The following is a 21,105-nucleotide window of genomic DNA, read 5'->3' on the forward strand; positions in this document are numbered from 1 at the left end:
GAAAATTTCAGATGTTGAACAAACTAACATTTTATTTATGTAGATTTCGGGCATCGATTTTCAATTTGTACAAAAATATTTTGCTACGGGGACAAATAGTATGTGATATTTTTCAAATTATGGCAAAATTCAAATTAATACATATTGTTTGAATTAATGGGCTTTTACAGCAAGTAGAACAACCTTCAGAATTCATTCATTCTCAGTATCCAAGTTACATTTTTCCGTCGTGGTGATAACAAAATGTGTTTGAAATCCATATAAATATATGTAAAAATATAATTGTGCAATTTTTCTCTTTACAGCTTGCAAACTTTATTTTATCTTATAAAGTTTATTAATTAAACATGTTTTGTACAAAATATTTTCGCTTGATAGATTGTTTTTTTTTTAATAATACTGTTCATCCAAAGATTGTTCAAGATAGTTTGCATAAATGACAAATATATATTTATTGTTTGTTTAAGTATTCCAAAGTGATTATAATTTACATTATTATTATTTTAAGTTCACTGTTTTGCGAATAAAAAAACTATATGTGCTTAACATTTACCTATATGAAAAGAGATTTCTACAATATTGTTTGGAAAATTGGGCAATGGATATATGTACAGTAAACCACCCCTTTAACGTTAAGATAGGTGTTGCGTTCTCGGAGGAAAGATTAAGTATTAATTTTTGAAAACTGTATTCATACATTTTAACCAGCAGAAATTACTATTATTAATAAATTACTATTAATTGAAATAAGTCATTTAAAATTCAAATAATTTAAATACATTAACTCCCTATAATGTTCCCTCTGATAACGCGGTTTCTATCTCAACGTTATAGGAGGGTTTACTCTATTTGAGTTAAATAATATTAGTCATGTGAACCTTTTGTTGAGGATTCGGTTGCCATATTATGGTTTTTGTATAATAGATATTGTAAATATTTAGTCATAAAAATCTTTTATACACATTTTTTGTCCTTGAATGGGCGCTTGTTATTGGATGTTACTTTAAAAATATTAAAGTTATATTTATATATCTCACAATTTGTTTTATTTTTATACATATTCATAAACCAAGGCCAACTGACTGGGTCAACTAATAGTGTGTATTTCTATTTGAATATCGTCATCAGATATACATATGACTACATATTACATACATATACTGTTGTAAGGAGCAGATGGAAGATTCCAGAGATACAAAAAGAACTTTTATTTTAGAAAAGGGGTTATAGTTTATAGAAATATATCGGATCCCCCTAAATATCCCCTTAATGTTAATTTTCTTTCTTTTTTTGCACCGTGTAATTTTGAAATTGCGTAAAAAGGGAGCTGTACAAAGCTCTTTCTGGAGTTTGAAAAAATAAATAATGTAATATATTTTTATTCCTAAAAAATACACAATTTTAAACAAAATATGTATGTATGTACAAAAGTTTATAACTAAACAGGTTTATAACTAGTTATCTAGTGGAGGCCAAAACAATGATATTTCATCGTGAGCTGATTCAGGAAGCCACGCTTTATAGGCGTCCAGAAGGTCTGAAAATAAAATAAATAATATTTTTTTAAATCAGTGGCATTAAGATTATATAAAAAATATCTTTTTAAGCTAACAATCATTAAGTACGATATAATTCATTAATTAATATGAATAATTTTGCTGTAATGTAGAACATTCTGAAATTATAAATAAAACATTTTTTTTCCTTACTTTAAGGATGTTATTTAAATGTCACAATGTGGTACATATTTATATTAATTTGGTGTTCTTTAGTTAAGAATTTAAAAAAACTATCCCAATCATAAAACATGTGTCCAGTGGCCATTAGGAATGATTTTATTAAAGAATATGCGTAGATAAAGTAGATGCGGAAGTAAATGCGGTAAATATCAGTAGATGCGGAAGATCAATGAAGGTTTCAACTCCATTTACTTTTCAGATTGTGTTAGGAACTCACATGCAGTTTCATGTTCCTTGTCACATTGTAATAAAGATGCTTAAAAATCTGGATGTTTAATTAAGACCACAATGGTGAATTTTACACATTCTTCAAAGTGATCGCTTCAACCGGCTAATGCCAAAGTCCTATAGATGCCCGAACTTCTATATTCTTCTTCATCTATGCTGAGATGTCAATAATGTAAAGCATATATTTTTTATAGTATGAAGAGAAATGTCTATTTTTATTATCTCCGGCTAAGAGTATCAGTATTACACTTTCACATAATTACGGAGGATAACGAAACACCAATCCACATTCTCCATAATTGTGATGCACTCGCTCGCAAACAAAGTCCGAGAAGGTGAAGCTCTTACCACCAAGACAGGCCGTGAGCTACATGACTCATGTAGGTCTTGAGAGTGAGCTATGATACAGAGGGAGGATGTATATCACAATAGACCTAATGTGGTGCAGTGACGTAAGGGATGCAAGATCCCTTGACCTGAAAAAATTCTTCTTCAAACCCTTATCCGCACCCCAGTGGTGCATAGGGCACTGCATATAAACGCAGTGTTATCTTGATCGTTAACACATGAAGGAAAGGTGATCAGCCCTCGGCTTCAGGTACTAGTCCAGGGTAATATTGAATAAATATTAGAGTGAAAAAATCACTTATGTATATTTATTTGACCCCCCCTGGGAATCGAACCCGGGACCTCCAGAATGGTAGCCGAGCGTGCTGCCCATCACACTATGGAGGCGGACAAAATGACCTGAAAAAATAATTTAAAAAAATAAAATCACACTTACACGCGGGATCCTTCTTCCACTCTTCTATGAGCGTCGCCTTGCTTCGGACCTGCTTGGCCACCAGCGCCCTGTACATGGCCTCCGTGCGCGGCTGCAGCTTGGCCCAGCTCTTAACCATTGTGAGCGGTGGCGCGATCAGACTCTTGGTGTACCTGCAGAGCCTGGCGAGCACCTGCCCGTCCAGGAGGAACGCTCCGAACCAGCGGTGCGCGTCGGGGATCCTGGGGAAGTCCACCTCCGCCGTGGGGATCTGCCAGCCGCCGCGGCCGAAGGTGGCGTTCACGTGGCAGAGGAGCTTGTCTCGCGGCTTGTCGTACCGGGGCGGAGGGTCCAAAAGTGGCTCACCTGACAGGAAAAAATTATAATAAGTATAAAGATAATAAGTCCGCCTCCGTAGTGTAATGGTCAGCACGCTCGGCTACCGTTCTAGAGGTCCCGGGTTCGATTCCCAAGGGTGGCAAAATAAATATAAGTGATTTTTTCACTGTAATATTTATTCAATATTACCCTGGACTGGTACCTGAATCGGAGGGCTGATCACCTTTCCTTCATGTGTAAACCATCAAGATAACACTGCGTTTATATGACGCAGTGCCCTATGCACCATTGGGGTGCGGGTAAGGGTTTTATTATTATTATTATAAAGATAATTGAATGACCCCCACATGGGGGGTCCTTCATTTCCAATAAAAATGGATATTAATAATGACAAAGAATAAAGACTATTTTTTTCTATCAGTAATTTTCAAAACAAAGATCTTATCTTGGGATAGAATTACATTTAACTGTTAATATCAAATCTGTAGTATGACAGGCGCCGTAATGTACTTGCGAAACTGACGTCGGAGGTTCGATTCCTGCCAATTGCAAAATGAATTCAAGAAAGATTTATTTTTAATTGGTCTGGGTGATTGTGATGTTTTCACATTAACCTTCCCTATTCTTACTATCCTACCTGCAGACAAGCACCTACAATAGACGCTGTGCGGGTTATTCTTTTTTTTTTTTAATGTGAAGCGTGGAGTTGGCAAAAGAAGGGTGAAAGTAGATTGAAAGCAAAGGAAACAAGGAAAGAATGCAAAGCTGAGATAAGCATAATTGATAAAATAAAGAAACGTGTATTGAGATGGTTTGTACACAAGAACAAATGAGTGAGGAAATGATACAACAAACATACAAGGCGAAAGCAGTTGGAAATAAAGCTAGAGGAAAAATTTGGCATTTCCAGATATTTAAAAATTTAGATGAGGAGTTCATACATGTGGAAGAGGGAAGGAGTTTTTTTTAAAACAGAGTGGTGTGGTATTCTTTCCTCTCTGCTTACCTCTACAGTAAAGCAGTATAATGGTTTGTAAGTGATCACTTTACACAATTAAAATCGCCATATGATGGGTCGTAAGCCCTGTAAATTCCCAGATTTACATATTCTTCTTCATCTATGATGTGATGTCAAAAATTATATTAATTTTGCACCAGGTGATTAATTTTAAGTCATCTGTACCATGGCTTGTACTAAAGAAAAGGAAACGCACAAAACCTGACAAATAAAAGTCGGCACAAACCTAGGTTACACAACTTGGGCACATAGATGGGCAGCCACTCCGGCTCTATGGCGGTGATTCCTCGCATGATCATCTTGGCATTCTCCCCCTCCCCTGCCTCGTATATCTCCTGGTACACCACCCACTCCGGAAGCTCCTTCCGCAGCACAGAGCCCGAGTGCATGAACACGGGTTCCTCCATTTCACTGCAGTGGTATGCGTACTTCATTTTCAATTTATCCTCATCTGGAAAACACAAAAATCATTGAATTTCAAAAATAATTCTGGTTTTTATCTTTACCTAAGTTGTGCATAGGGTATGGCATTAAATTGACACAGTGTTAACTCGATTATGAGTATACAAAGGCTGGGTGATCAGTCCTGTGGTCCAGAATTATGTATAATGCACATGGAAGTAGTATTTTTGTCGGAACTTGTATCGCCCTTAAGGTAGTAGTTTACGAAAATTTTGCTAACTTGTGTAAGTTATATGTACACTGATAATATGTATTAGTCCATTGAGGATAATTGAGGACAAAAATTATATTTTTTGAAAGGAATGAATTGCAAAACCTTCATTATATAGATTTGTCTGCAGTTGTGAGAAAAATGATGTGAAATATACACCAAAATACCCAGAAAACAAAAATAAATTTTGCTTACAGTAATACATATAACATACAGTAGAACCTCTGATAGCGAGCACCTCTCATAACAAATAATTCGCACAACGACCAAAAAAAATCTGAAAAAGTTGCTCCCTTAACGAGCGATGTTTCATATAACGAGTAACAAAGGAAGGGCAAGTCCCTTTTTCACAACATTCACTTGTGAACCGGGATTTTGGTGGCTTGAGAAGGAGGTACCAATAGAACCCTCACTTCTGCTTGGAAAAAACTTTGGCCAGAGAGTGTTGTCCAATGTGATTTTGAAACAGTAACTGTGGAATCTAAAGTCAATGAGATTGTGTCATTAGCTAATAGCAAGGGACTCGAGGTGGATAACAACGATATTGAAGAGCTTGTGATGAGTAAAGCCAAGAGCTGACCACCGAAGAGCTTATGGAGTTGCATCGTGTTTCACAGCAATAAATTAAAGAGAAGAGTTTGTTGATGAAGGAGGAGGAAGTAGCAGAGCAACAATCTTCTAGCACATTAAGAGAAATGCTGAAAGCATGGGAAACTGTTGCATCGTACATTAAGAAGCATCACCCTAATAAGGAGGTGGCTATTCCTGCTACAAATTTATTCAATGATAATGCTGTGACACATTATAGAAAAAAAAATTAAGTGTCGGGTAAAACAAATGTCTGGAAATAGTTTTCTAGTTAAAAGGGATAAATTATTTGTCATAAATTTATATTTTTATTTACGTTCTTTTTTTCAATTAATTTATTTATTTATTTATTTATTTGTTTTCATAATACATAGATACATTCAATATACATATTCATTTCATATACACATTTATTATACGTATTACGGCTCTTTAGGCATGGCCTGGGTTGAGCCGAATACTAACATGGTAATACAAAATTTATATATTTTTTTTTTTTAATTTTTAATGTATATTTTTTTTTTGATGATTAGATTATAAACATAACATACAGGAGATACAAAAATAATTTATAGTTTAAGGTTTTTCAATGTGATAATTACACCTGGACTTTAATCAATTCACTTTCTACCTTGTCCCTTCCAATGTTAAGCAACCATCGACGGACACTGTTCTTAAAGACCTGATCACTCCTGGAAATCTTAATGGTTTCGGGCAGCAAATTAAATATTTTTGGAGCAAGGAATGAAAAATTTTTTTGGGCAAAACTTGTTTTAACGGCTGGGCCAATGTAGTTTTTATTTAATGCTGCCCGGGTTCGAATTATATTCCAAATTTTAACACTCCTTAACATGGTACAAGTAATTTTATTTGAATAAATGTTTAAAAAAATTATATAAAAAATTCAGTTTTCTTTCGGCCTGGAACGCATTAACGTATTTTCCATCGATTTGTATGGGAAAACATGTTTCGCTTAATGAATGTTTCGCATAACAAGTAAGATGCTGGAACAAATTAAACTAGTTATGAGAGGTTCCACTGTATTTTTGTTGTACCTATTACAATGCACTACAATAAAGTGAATTTCTGTTACCACAAGGACTTTTTCTTGGGCTCCCTGTTCCTCTCCAAAACAGGGTATAGTTGGATAATTTAGCAATTGTCGAGAACCGAACCCGCAATATGAAATACAATATTAATATTAATATCATTTCTTACATTCTTAGCGCATTTTTTGTTACTGCGGTGTCCACTCTGCATTCGATCCCATATCGCTCACTCCTTTCAAGAACGTCGTAAATAAAAAATTGACAATTTTCAGTCGTGCATGTTTTCGGAATGCCCAAAAAATTTACTATATCCCAGCAAAAGCGGCATATTTTTAACTTAATATTTACCCGCTACAGGGCAGAAAAAATTGTTTTTGCATTTTGAAGAAAAGGTATTGTATAATTATTTTTTAAAAATACATTGAATATTTTTCAAATGGATTTCTCCTTCAGGTTTTACCTAAAAAGATCTGTTGCACAGTAAAAAGTTCAATAAGTGGCTTGATATTTATTTTTAATACATTGTATTATATTTTTAAACTTTAAAAACGTTCTCCTGAAAAATCAAGTTTTTTGATTCATGATGTTCTTGAAAGGTAACGTTAACTTGATGGTGGCAATACTCACTCTTTTTGATGTCCGCCATCTGCACTTTCCTGGCGACGCAGTCCCCCAGGCCGGCGAGCATCAGCTGGCGCAGGGGGCGCGCCAGGGGGCCGGGTGGAGCGGAAGGGGCCGGAGGCGCCCCCGCCCGGCCCCCGCCGCCCGCCAGCTGCGCGCGGAGCAGGCGCACTTCGCGGAGTGCGCGAGCTCTAACGCCCTGCGCGCAGCACCATGCCTCCATGTCCTGGCCCGATATGGCCGCAAACTCTGCGGGCATTTAGAACAAAATTAGTCCAATATTGGGCAATTTTCAAATGTATTTGTTGATGTTTTAATGTGGTCTTTTTCGCATCGTTTTCTGATTCAGAATGTATAAAAACATGTTAGATTTTATGAAATATAAGTATTTACTGAGTGATTTAAATTGAAAATAGATAGATATTATCCATAAAGTGACTACTGAATTAATAGATGAAAAAAATTACGTACTAAAATCGATACTACAAAAACCACATATAACTAAAATGCATTGGATGCAGTGGAGAGAATGCATTGGATGCAGTGGAGAGGATCCATTGGATGGATAGATTTTTGTATTAAATATATGCATGTAGATCTATTCTGTTTTCACATATCGTTCACTCCTTTCAATAACGTCATATATAGAAAATCGACAATTTTCAGTTGTGCATGTTTTCCGAATGCCCAGATTATTTACTATATCCCAGCAAAAGAGGCATATTTTTAAGTTAATATTTACCCGCTACAGGGCAGAATGTGATGTTTTTCCATTTTGAAGAAAAGGTATTGTTTATTTTTTTTAAATTAAGTAAATATTTTTCAAATGGAGAAATAAACATTCAGGTTTTACCTAAAAAGATCTGTTGCACAGTAAAAAGTTCAATAAGTGGCTTGACATTTATTTTTAATACATTTTATTATATTTTTAAACTTTAAAAACAATCTCCTGAAAAATCAAGTTTTTTTATATATGTATGATGTTGTTGAAAGGAGTGAGCGATATGTATGTACCATATCCTTTGAAACTAGCGCATATTACATACCATATATCAAAAAAATCCCAATTTTTTTTTCGACTTACACAAAAACCTTTGGAACGAATTAATCACGTAAGTAGAGGACTTACTGTACATTTTAAATGTTAATTATTCAACAGTAAATTTTACCTGCAGCGCCGACTACGCTTAGTAGAGCTCCCGGATCTCCGAGCAACAGCTCTTCACCAACAGCGGTCCACTTCTTCTTTTTGCCTGTTAAAACCTGCAAGCAGAAGGCAAATTACTCCTCTCATATTCACACAGAAAAGTAATCAAAGAACACACATTTAGCTCGACTATACATATATACTATAAAATGGCAGCCTTCGAAAGGAACTGGGAGTGCAATTAGGACTCGCAGGGTCCGCATTTAACAGTATGAAGGCTGTCTGGAGATCGGATTTATACTCGGTGAAGACCAAATGCCACCTATACAACGCCTGCATCGCTCCTGTTCTCTTATACGGCTGTGAAACATGGCACCTTACAAGGGCCCAGAGCAGCCGTCTATTAAGCTTTGAGAATAGGTGTCTGCGTAGAATTTAGGCGTGCAGTGGTTTGACTTTGTGAGGAATGAAGAGAATGGCGTAGGACGCAGCAAATCTTGGTCACAACTGTCGTCAAGAAAAGGCGATTCAGTTGGCTTGGCCATGTACTCCGCATGCCTCCTGAGAGCCTTTATCAAGCTTGCCTCTTTTACAAGGCATCAGGTTCGCGCCGCCCAGGACGACCACTGCTGACAATTCTTCGGCAGTTCTCGTCAGAACTTTGGGACGCGGATCTGACTTGGGAGGATGCAAGGGACAGTTTGTGGACTCCATATGCTCCACCTAGGGAGCGGATATGGTTTAATTAATACATATGCACCTACCTCCTGTACACTTAATGCTGCCACTATGCAGATTGTATACTCAAACAGATTATGTTGGTGGCTCAAAGCTAGAATCTTTCCGTACCGCGGCAATACCGGATAGGCTGCAATAGCTTTTCCTAACGGAGTTACTTTCAAGATCTGTAAAAAATATATATAGATATATTCTTACATTGTTGAAATTCAGTTGTATAATAGCCTGCAATCAACTTTTACCATATTTGTATGACATTATTGACATAATAGACCAATTAAATGTATTATTCAACTTAGAATTGATTCGTCAGAAGAAAAAAATATCATGGTTTTCTACCCCTGCCTTATTGTGTATATTTCATAGAATTTAGTCTAGCCTCCCACTAATCTGATGATGTTGGTAATGATGAAACCCGGTCATAGGTAAAATAAAATAAAAGTGGAAAAAGCTATTTATTATTTTTTTTATTGCTGATGCTATGTATGTATCTATTTCTGAATGACACAAAGTATTTGTCGAAACCGGTTGGTATAATATGTAGTACAAAAATTAGTGGTTAAACACAGAATTTGTGTTTCACTAATTTTATAACCACTACTACTACTAACCCTTATCCGCACCCAGTGGTGCATAGGGAACTGCATCATATAGAAGCAGTGTTATCTTGATCGTTAAATACACGAATAAAGATAATCAGCCTTCCGCTTCAGGTACCAGTCCAAGGTCATATTAAATAAATAATATACTGAAAAATCACTAACATTTTGACCCTCTTGGGTATCGAACCCGGGACCTCCAGCATGGTAGCCGAGCGCGCTGACCACTATACTATTTTATAAAGCCATGAAGTTGTCGCTTCATTCTTTGATACAGACATTCATTAAAGATGTATATTGACAATGTTTTTTCAATTAAAGCACGCATAATATAAACGAGAAAACTTACGTCTTCTTCAGATATTCCATTCCTTTTGTTTCTTTTATGTTTAGGGACTATAATTTTAGCTTTTTCTAAAGCTCCTAGTATTTCCAGTCTCATTTCCGCAGTTTTCAGTTGCATAATGTCCGGAGCGGTAGGGAAAGGAAAATTAATAACCTGGAAATTAAATAAGTATATTACAAATATTACCTTTTAAATACATCCAGTAGAAATACAAATACATAATAAGAATCGCCGAAATTAAAAATGGTTTAACCAACTAATCAATCTATTAAGTACTTATTTGGAATATAAAATATAAAGAACGGGATCTGCAGTAAAAAGCAGATCCAATTTAGTGACTAGGTAGGTACCGCTATGCTCTGTTTTTATTGAAGTGCGATAAATGGCAACCCTAAATAGCAGACTCAACTAAGTGAACAGGAGAAGCAGCCTCTTTATTTCGGTTCCCTTTTACAATGTAAAAATAAAATGTAAATTTCTTACATAAGAATGTGTTTGAATAACCTTATTTCAAGTGAAATATGTAAATGTTATTAGTTTTATGGGATAAATTTAGGTATTATGTATTTTAGGATTTTCTTGAATCAAATATATCTGCAGAACCTCCAGCACGGTAGCTAAACATGCTAACCATTACACCACACAGGCGGACAAAGCTTCTGAAATTAGTCTATAAAAATAAATACAATACAGTGAAACCTCTATCTATCGTTCCTCGAATAATCGTTTTCCCGGATGTGTCGTTTATTTCTTCTACCCCGTTCATAATTCATTAATTCATTTCATACAAAAATAGATCGCATTGATCGTTTCTATCCAACATTTTACCGCATTCATCGTTTGAATTATGCTACATATATGATATAATTTGTCTGCTTTTTTACTTTTTTTTTTAATTTTCTGAATTTTGTTACATTTGACGACAATATTTCAACTTGTGGGATACAGACTATTGAAAGCTTGTGTGATAGATACAGCAGAAGAGGTCTGAAGATCTTTGGGTTCTGTTCAACTTTGTATTTTTTTTTAATAAATACATTTATTAACATCTAAAACTTGTATTCTTGAAATTTCCACCTACTAATGGTTATGCAGACTGGGAGGACAGTATCTTTACTCGATCGTATCTCCTTGTGTATTGACTTCTTTATCCCGCATTCATTGTTTTCCCGCATTCATAGTTTATTTCAATAGGTCCCTTTAAAAACGATAGATAGAGGTTTCACTGTACTCAAGTGGTAAAAAATAAGTGATTTCATTTACAATTGAATTGTGTACCTTGTCTATGCCCATGCACTTCATCTGCAGGAGCAGGTCGTCCACGGGCCGCGCACGGATCTCGGGCTCCCGGTCGGGGGGCATGTCGTGTTGCATCACCGCGCTCGAGTACAGCCGGTAGCAGTGCCCGGGGGCCACGCGCCCCGCGCGGCCAGCCCGCTGCCGCCCCGCCGCCTGCGAGGCCCACACCACGCGCATTGCGCTCGCGCCCGTCATTTTCTCGTACACCCTGGGAGAGACGCACAGAGGTCAGAGCGGCGAGTCTACATGACTCCCCAGTATGCAGATTTTGTATGGAAGATAGCAAAACACCAATCCACATCAAGCAAACCAAATCTCATCCTTGGAGGACGACGACTAGACTTCAAGAAGGTGAAGCTCTTACCATCAAGACAGGTTATGAGCTACATCAGTGTTCCGCAAACTTTCTCTATTCAAGGTACACCTACCAAATTAAGAAATTTCAGAGGTGCATATTTACCATATTATGGTAACATATTTAACATATTATGTTTAATCCGAAATGTGAGCTTACTTAACTGAGCACAGGCGATCAAAATTTGGAGCAATTGTGCTATTTTCACAAAACTAGACTTTTTTCCGCGACACTCCAACTAAATACCACGGTAAACCAGTGTGCTGCGGCACACACTTTGCGGAACAATGGTTTTGAGGATACAGATATAATTTTTTTATTTTATTTCAACCATATCCACTCCTTATGTGGTAGCATATGGAGTCCACAAACTGTCTCCAGGCTTTTCTGTTGGCTGTTAGCCAGCCAAATCAGGTCCGCATATCAAATTTCAGAGGAGAACTGCCGACGAATTGTCAGCAGTGGTCAGCCTGGGCGGCGTGAACATGATGCCTTATAAAAGAGGCAAGCTTGATTAAGGCTGTCGGGAAGCATGTGGAGTACATGGCCTAGTCAATTGAATCGCCTTTCCTTGACGACAGTTATGACCAAGATTTGCTGCGTCCTACGCCTTATCTCTTCATTCCTCACAAAGTCAAACCACCGTATGCCTGAAATTCCTCGCAGACACCTGTTCTCAAAGCGAAGGAGACGGCTGTTCTGGGCTCTTGGATAATAGAAAAAGTTTGTTGAACAAAAATTTTAATAATTTAGAAAATACTGATAATGTCATCATCAATATTTTTAATATGGCATGGAGAAATACATCTTCTTCTTGAATTTTGTACCTTATGTAACATTACTTAATTTCACTTTTAATTTTTACTTCAAATTTTTTTTTTTTTTTTTCATTACTTCTAACTGTTATTACTCTTTTTTTTTAAAACCAAATTTCTATTCTTTATATATGTATTTAACCTGCACCTTTATTTGTTTCTGTAAGTTTGTTGTGTTCTCATCTAATTGATGAAAAAAATTCAAACAATTTGTATTGCACTATATTTCATTTCTTGTAATATGTTTTTCATTGTTTGTGAACCATAAATAAAAAAATAAAATAAAATAAACACTGCTCTAAACCCAATTTATAATGCAATAACCGTCAGAGTCACTGACCTGATTTTCTGCTTGCCGCTGTCCACCACGTACTTGATGTCGGGGATGGTGAGCGAGGTCTCGGCCACGTTGGTGCTCACCACGCACAGCCGGCAGCCCTCGGGCGGGGGTCGGAACACGCGCGCCTGCTCCGCGGGGGGCAGCATGGAGTACAGCGGGAGCACCCACAGCGGGCTCGATGAGGAGGAAGCCCCCGCGAGGGCGATAGCGTCCCATTCTGAAACCGCCAAACCATTATTCTTGTGAGGATCATAGTAGGAAAGATAAGAATGTACATACCATCCCCTCTTGATATTGGGTAAAAGTTTGGTGGGAATTAACTACAGTAAGGAATACCATCCACCTGAGATCACACTGCTGGAATGCAGTGGCGTGCACAGAGAATTAATTAGGGTAGGCAGTAGATACTGGTTGTGTTTTTATATGTCACGCGAGAACGTTAGGATAGGCACTGCTTTTCCGCCTATATGGAATGCACGCCCCTGGGTTATAGTAAGAAATGCCATATGAGAATGCTCATACCATATCCCTCTTGACATGGGATAAAAGTTTGGTCTAAATTGACTACAATATAGAATACCATCTACATGAGATTGTACTGCCGGAATGTATTTAATACAGTAACATGCTGCAACAGTAGCAATCTGTCGGAGTAGATCAAAATGGATCGCTGCAGAATTACAGATGGTAGCAATTACGGAGCACACTTGTTTGCGAATGTATAAGATATGTAGTTTCAATTATCTTACCTTCCTCATCTTCACTGGCCTCCATGATATCCTCTTCCTCCGCTTGATCCAAGAGATCATTTTGCACCTCTTCATCATGCACATCAAAGTCATCTAAATCAAATTTGGGCAACTTAGAAGCCTCTGACTTCTTCTTATCACGAGCTAACTTTTTGGCCCTCTTAAGAGTCAATCGCATCTCCTCTTCTTCATCAAATTCATCCTTCACATCTTCATCAGATACTTCCTCCTTAATCTTGGCATCAGCTAATGCAGCGTGATCGTCACCGTTAGTCAAATCTATCGTTGGTGTATTTTTATCACTCGTTTGCTTTTCTTGACCACTTTTTGTTTTTGATTTTCGCTTAGTTTTTGGTTTTGTTTTGTCACGGTCTTCTTCTACGGTTTTTGATTCATTTAGTTTTTTTGCATATTTTTTTAAAGCGAATGCGCTCCGTAATCTTTTTACCAAAGTGTTCACCTAAAAAATAAATAAATATATTTTTTTAAAAGTGGTCGTATTGTTTAAAGGTAAAATTTATACAATAAATGATGGGCGAGATCTTACTTCAGTATTTAAAAAAAAAAACTAATAACTTTTTAAATTAATATTATTAATAATTTTTCTATTTTATTTTATTTATTGTTTCGGCATTAACTTTGTGGTAAGACATGTTAAAATGATTAAAGAAAACACTTGTTTTATACCACTTGAGTTTTATTAAAGACTACATGTTTCATGTATTTTATATTTTAGAAATATCAAGGTTGATTGATATGTTCCACTCCTGACCTGTTATGAGTTGATCAGCCGAGCTAATGTGTATGGATTATGTAGGCTTATATGCCTATGTTTCAAGTACAGAAAGACAATTTAAAACCAGAATCTTGTATACTCCCTTTTTTTAATAAATAAATGGATTGTATTCCAAAAATTTTAAATAAAAAAAATACATGTTATTTTTATTTTTAATAGTTTTGCCACTGTTTTGTATCTATGAGTTTTACCAATATTTCTCTCTCTGGTCTCAATCCTGCAGATTGGTCTGCAGTAAGAGATGACATCTCCTTCGCCATTCTAGTCTATTTTCCGAAACCCTCTTCAGCTCCTCATATGTCGAGCATGTCTTCGTATAAGTCGCTTAGATATTCGCCAATATATCAACATATCATTACAAACAGTAGCTAATAGATGTTTGAGGACAAAATCAATGATTGAAATATAAATAACCTAAAATAATAATAATAATACATAAAATCCTCGATAACTCAAAATCTAAAATAGATTTATTACAAAAAAGTGGTATTACTGAAATTTCGTGTGGAGATTGTGATAAAAAAAAATATATAGGCCAAACTGCGAGAAATTTAAAGATTAGAATTAAAGAACATCAAAGCGGTCTTGTTAGGAATTATTTTTCGGAATTTGCAAATCACATAATAGATACTTATCACTCATTTCACTCTCATAAATTAAATTATTACACCTTGTTCCATATAAAGCCCAAATTATGAATTATCTTGAAAATTTAGAAATCCAAAAAAACCTAAATGTTAATAATAATTTATTAAATAATATATTTTTTCAAAATTCTTCACCTTTGCTTTCCATTTTTCCTTTGTTTTCAAACTCCGCCCCTTGACTAACCCCCTCCCCCTAACTTTCCCCTCTCCTTATTTATAGAACAATTTTATATTTTATATTTTAGTTACTATACAGACCTGAATGATGGAAGTTTAACTTCTGAAACATGTAGTCTTTAATAAAACTCAAGTGGTAAAAAACAAGTGTTTTCTTTAATCATTGTAACATGTCTTACCACAAAGTTAATGCCCAAACAATAAATAAAATAAATATTACAGTGTTAAATCACTAATATTTATTTTCACCTCCCCCCCTGGGAATCGAACCCGGGACCTCCAGCATGGTAGCTAAACACGCTGACCATTACACTACGGAGGCGGACAGACAATACATATATACAGTATCTAATATAAAAATAAAGTAATGAATACACTAATAGAGAAATAAAAAGTCTTAAACATAAATTAATAATAAAATAACAAATAGTAAGCACTGGTAAATACACGTCTCCTTCACACACCATCAGCGAGCAGCTAAAGAGAGTAAAACACAACGTTTAAATTTATCCATTATAACATGGAAAAGAAATGCTGAGAAAGTACAGACTTCAAGGTGGATAACAATGTATTAAATAAATGTATGCTTTCAAAAGCATTGGCTAACATGTGAAGCCGCGGAATCGGAGAGAACATGGTATAGTTTGCATTATGTAAAAATACTGCGAACATAGATTTTTGCCTAGTACCTCTTTGACGCAAGCCAAGCTTTATTTGATATAGATCAGGGCTGCCCAAATTTTTTTTAAGTATTTTATATAACAGGACCAAATTAGTAATTACCCCTACTTATTATTCACTAAGATTTATTTATTTTAGCCGCTTCATTATACAGTTTTAATCTAACTCAACAATGGATGAATATCTCCAATGAGAATTTCTATGGTTACTCATGAATGTGACGATCTCTGAGTCTTGTTTTACCAAAACTAGTAGAGTCCATCAAAAAATATAAAATATATTTGGAATATAATAGTTTTTAAATTTCCATACCTCTTGTTGACCTGTAACAAAAATGAGTATTCCTCCTTCCGGCAATTTAGTATGTATCTTGATTGCTTTAGAAAATGCAGCTTTTAAGTAATCATCTTCCGTCTTCTTGTTGAAATGAATAGTCACCGGAAACTGCCTAGCTTCAATCTAAAGGTAAATGAATTTGAAATATAAGGTTAAATCAACTTTAAATTATACACACAAATATTTCAATTGAAGCAGGTAGAACTTCAGATATTATCCATGTAATTTTTGAAAGAAATAAAGTATTTTAACACAATTTGGATGGATGTTTTTTTACGCCTGCAGACCGCTGGCGACGGGATTTGATAATTGTGTATACGTACTTTAGACCTTAACAAAGAGATCGATATATAATATTCATATGTAAACATTCAATAATTCCTTCTTTTCTGACACTGAAATGAGGCCAGCACAGAAGGTAAAAATACACTTCCCGTCCTCAAGCATCAATCGACCAAATGGGTAGAAATACCTTTCCCATCCTAAGTGTGTAGAAATACTATACAAACCAACTTTAAATAGCATTTAAAACAGCTAGTATATATTTTTTTCCTTCATAGGTGTCTCAATTTGAAATGAAGCATCTACAACTTTTATATGAAAGAAAATGGAAGACTGAGCTTAAATGAAGGCCGATTTTTTACTAATGTTTTACTTAGTAAATACCACTATTTCTTAAAATCTACTGTGACACGTGTTTCGATGCATTCCGCATCATTTTCAAACACCAAATACAGTGTTTGAAAATGATGCGGAATGCATCAAAACACGTGTCACAGTAGATTTTAAGAAATAGTGGTATTTACTAAGTAAAACATTAATTAAAAATAGGATTTTAGAGTTAACGTTTTTTGCCAGTATAACCACGATATGTACTGTTGTTTAGATTCCTTTTGTATGTTAGTTTACGGTGTTGTTTTTTTTGTTACTGATTTTTTATATGTTGTCAGTCAAATTTCAAAATTGATTTTTGAAAGAAATTTTCTATTGCAATTAGTGAATTTAAACCATACTTTTATAACAGGGGGTGGTAGCTTGAACAGCCGAGTATTCTCTGTAAAATCTTCGATCCTCAGAGTGGCCGACATGATGACGAGTCGGAGGGGGTCGCCTCGCTTGCAGCGGAGAGGGACTATGCGGGACAGCAGGCCGATGAGAATGTCAGTGAAGACGCTTCTCTCGTGAGCTTCGTCAATTATTATTACGGAATACTTGGACAGTGTGAAATCGGATTCTATTTCTTTCAGTAATACACCTGAAATAAAATTATAAAAACATCTGTGAAAATTGACCTTAACACACAGATGTATTTAACATAATAACCGCATTCCAAATCAGTTGCGACATTTACAGCTTGCAGCTGTTGTGAAAAAAATACATATTTTGAAGACCATTTTGTCATTACAATGAAATTTACATTAAAAGCGTCTTTTACATACTATTGGTAGAGAGCAGGAGATGCTTATAAGCATTCTATTTGTTTACTTTTGGTAGAGCGAAGAGATGCCAAAAAACATTGTACAGATCATAATTGGGTTTGCGGTTACTTGTTATTAGTATACTTAATATCTGGCGGCAGACTGTCTGATTAGGGTCGGGGTTGATGAACAATGTGTTAATATTTTCTCTTACCATCCGTCATAAACTTGATCTTGGTATCCTCAGTGACATTTCCCTCGTACCTCATGAGGTAGGACACCTCCCGGGATGTGAGCCCCATCTCCGTGGAGACTCTCTCTGCCATAGCGACTGCGGCAACACGCCTTGGCTCTGTGATGCCAATCATCTTATCCCGCGTGTACCCGGCTTCGTACAGAAATTGGGGGACTTGTGTGGTCTTTCCACTTCCTGGGGGAAAATTAATTTTGAATTTTTTAATTAAATTTTTTTTTTTTAAAGGAATAACCCGCAAAGCGTCTATTTTAGATGCTTGTCTGCAGGTAGGATAGTAAGGATAGGGAAGGTAAATGTGAAAAATACATCAAAAACACCCAGACCAACTGAAAATAAATCTTTCTTGAACTCATTTTGAAATTGGCGAGAATCGAGCCCGCGACGCCAGTTTCGCGGTCGAGCGTCTACCCAACTACGCCACAGCGCCTGCCAAATAAAAGTGGGAAAACCTTAAGAGCTGTCTTTTTATTATAATATAATTTTGTTGTATTGAAAAATATGAGGATTAAAAAATAAATAAGGAACATTTTGAAAAATCAAGCAATCAAGCTAGGCATGTAATGTCGGCTAATGGTAGTCCTGCATTCAGTGCTGAAAATATTGAAGATAGTGGATTCGGGATAACTCGAGGCAGAAGTTATCTAAATATGTAGTTTAGATTAATAGTTTCAATACAGCACAAGACTTGACAACGATATCCACTAGACATGGAGCAAACGAAACCCATGAAACTTGAGAGATATATAATAGAAAGAAAATAATAGATAGAAAATAAAAAAAAAATGGAACAGAACCAGGATAGCGGATATCATGGATCAGGTAGCAAGACTCAAGTGACAATGGGCGGAACATGTTGCGAGACAGGACCCTACAAGGTGGACCCATAAATTTCTGAGATAGAGACCTTGGGAGAATAAAAGAGGTGTCAGAAGGCCTCAAAACCGATGGTCCGACAACATAGCCGACCTAAACCGACTTCAACTCTTGACCATTCCTAAAGTCTTATTATGACTTAAGAGCTGATGACCACATATGCAGACATTTACGATACAACTTGAATTTGGTTGAGGTTATGCTTGTGTGATTGATGGACGGTCAACTTGTCAGTTCTGACCCTATATTATGATGAAACAGCTACGGATAAGAACATTAAAACGTCTCATTGACTGCATCCGACTCAAATTTAAATAAAAATAGCCACGAACCTGTTTCTCCCGCAATAAGCACAACCGCATTTTCATTGATACACTCTACAACAGCCTGTTCTTCGGCCAAAATTGGCAATTTGAGACGTGCGGCTTGAATTTTTGGATCACGATCGACCGCTATAAACACAGTCTCCCTTTTTTCCATAATGACTAATTTCTTGCTATCTTCTGCAGTATCCGCAGGACCATTATTTTTTCTATCAAATCTCTTCTTTTTATTTTTCTTTGCTAACTTTTCCGCATTCCTTTTTAATTCTTCCTCATCCAAAATATCACCTTGAGACTCATTTTTAGTTTCTTTTAAGTCGTCTGCGTCAATTTTAATAGGCTCAACCACTTCTTCTTCAGGTTCGGATAATTCTGTGTCAGATGATGATATCTCAAGATCAACAACATTATAGTCTTTTTTGTCTCTTTTATTCTTTGAACCTGCCTCTAAAGATAAAAGGTGTTTTCTTTTTCTTGACCCTAAAAATATAAAAAATATTTTTCATTTATTTGTAATAAAAGACAACACATTCAATAGTAAAATTCAAATTCAGAATTGTTATGGTGTTCCCTTGATATTAAAAATAAAATAGAGTATACAGAGTATGACTCGAAAGGTTTAATTCAGTTACCATAAAATTTATTAATATGGCAATAAACTTATGTAAACAACCCGCAAAACTGCAGGAGGTAGAGAGAGGAAGGGAAAGGAAGATTTGTAAAAAGTGCTTCACAAACATCTAAACCAATTAAAATGTTAATCTGTCTTTTATATTATCATTTTTATTCAAATGAAGTTATAAAAATCTTTACTAAATATTTGTCATCTCTACGAAATGATTTTTTTGGTTGTAAAATTTTACAATTTTAAATAAAGTTTATTGTGATATGAATTTGTAAGTCAATTTATTTTTTAACTGTCAATAATGATTAATTGACATTATTATATACAAAAAAGTTGAAAAATAAAAACAGGAGTGCATAGAAAACACAAAAGGAGGTTTACTAAAAACAGCTGATCCAACATTGCTAAATCTAGACCACAGCTTATATGTGTATGTAGAAAGCATTGAATAGGTTATGTACCTTTTACAGAGTAAAACTCATCACTGAACCAACAACAGAAACAAATCAAAACCATTGGATACAATAATATATAAGTATTTACAATTAAAATACCAACCAGCTATTGTTTTTATTTTCACATCTTTAACACCTATCGAGGGGGCCACTAATTGAACATTATCTTCATCAAGATCCCCAATATGAGATTGGCGTAGGTTTTTCTTGAGCCCTTTTGATTGGACGGCAGAAATTGATGTCATTTGGTTCAATTCTTCCGCATTCACTTGAACCTTTGCCAAGGCTTCCAATAAAGATGCCCTCTAAAACATTGCATTACATTTGAATACAAATAAGAGTACCTATCTGTGAATATTGAGAACAATTGTTTGAAAAACGAATACTTACATTTTCCTTCTTTTGTTTTTTCTCCACAATTTTTTCCAATTTCTTTCTTTGTTGCTTTGAGAGGATGCGGACATTTTTTGATAAATCTTTTTTTACTTTCGTGTGTCGTTTTGACGAAGGTAATACGATGGCATTGCTACCGTCTTCAGCTCCGTACTCTTTAGTGGGAAGTTCGACACTTATCTAAAATTTTAGAAAATTAAAGTTACCTGAAGTATGTTTACTTGTTGTACCCAAATGAGGTGTTTGTAATTTCGTAACTATGGCATCTACGCGTGAGAAGAAACAAAACGACGAGACTTATTTAATGTTTTAAATGTAATTGCACTTGATCCGTTTATTAGAAAAGGAGGAAACAACAAAATACGCGTTTGATTTCATTCTAATTACATGTATATGTATGTCCAAATATTTCTAAATATACTGTAAAAACAACGCAGTATGAAACTGGTGAAATGAAATAAAACCACACAATATATTTTCAATGAAAAGAAGTAACCAAATTATAAAAATTCAAACCTTTTGAGTCTCTGAATCGTCTATTTTTGTATCGAAAGACTGTCTAGCTTTCCAATTATATCCTTTTTTCCCCATTTTTATATATTGAAAGTTATTTTTTATTTGACATTTATAGGTTAGATTGGGAATTTGAAATACATGCTGCCGCTGTCAAAATAATGTGCTATACAATTTGGACATTCAAGAGTAAATAGAAATAGGGT

General features: G+C 35.4%; 1 protein-coding gene across 1 annotated transcript; it reads right to left on the reverse strand.

The window, feature by feature from the left end:
* Positions 1-1,276: 1,276 nt before the first annotated feature.
* Positions 1,277-21,071, reverse strand: kz (putative ATP-dependent RNA helicase kurz). Its single transcript, XM_088259682.1, has 17 exons — positions 20,903-21,071; positions 20,384-20,566; positions 20,097-20,298; positions 18,923-19,393; positions 17,676-17,891; positions 17,057-17,298; positions 16,020-16,166; positions 13,407-13,866; positions 12,658-12,874; positions 11,127-11,355; positions 9,852-10,001; positions 8,930-9,070; positions 8,188-8,281; positions 7,025-7,267; positions 4,314-4,538; positions 2,752-3,096; positions 1,277-1,537 (listed from the first exon to the last, which is right to left on the reverse strand). Exons 1-17 carry the CDS (start codon positions 20,975-20,977, stop codon positions 1,455-1,457), a joined length of 3,723 nt encoding a protein of 1,240 aa, XP_088115808.1. The 5' UTR covers positions 20,978-21,071; the 3' UTR covers positions 1,277-1,454.
* Positions 21,072-21,105: the final 34 nt, after the last annotated feature.

This window comes from Brachycentrus maculatus, unplaced genomic scaffold (genome assembly GCF_059751285.1).
Source record: "Brachycentrus maculatus isolate JH-2025_06_01 unplaced genomic scaffold, ASM5975128v1 h1tg000119l, whole genome shotgun sequence".
NCBI lineage: Eukaryota > Metazoa > Arthropoda > Insecta > Trichoptera > Brachycentridae > Brachycentrus > Brachycentrus maculatus.

Coding starts and splice junctions, on each gene's coding strand:
- kz (XM_088259682.1), bottom strand. CDS start 20,977: ATGGGGAAAAAAGGATATAATTGGAAAGCTAGACAGTCTTTCGATACA. Junction 7,268..8,187: donor AAGCGTAGTCGGCGCTGCAG/GTAAAATTTACT, acceptor AAATGCCCGCAG/AGTTTGCGGCCATATCGGGC. Junction 1,538..2,751: donor GTGGAAGAAGGATCCCGCGT/GTAAGTGTGATT, acceptor TTTTATTTTCAG/ACCTTCTGGACGCCTATAAA.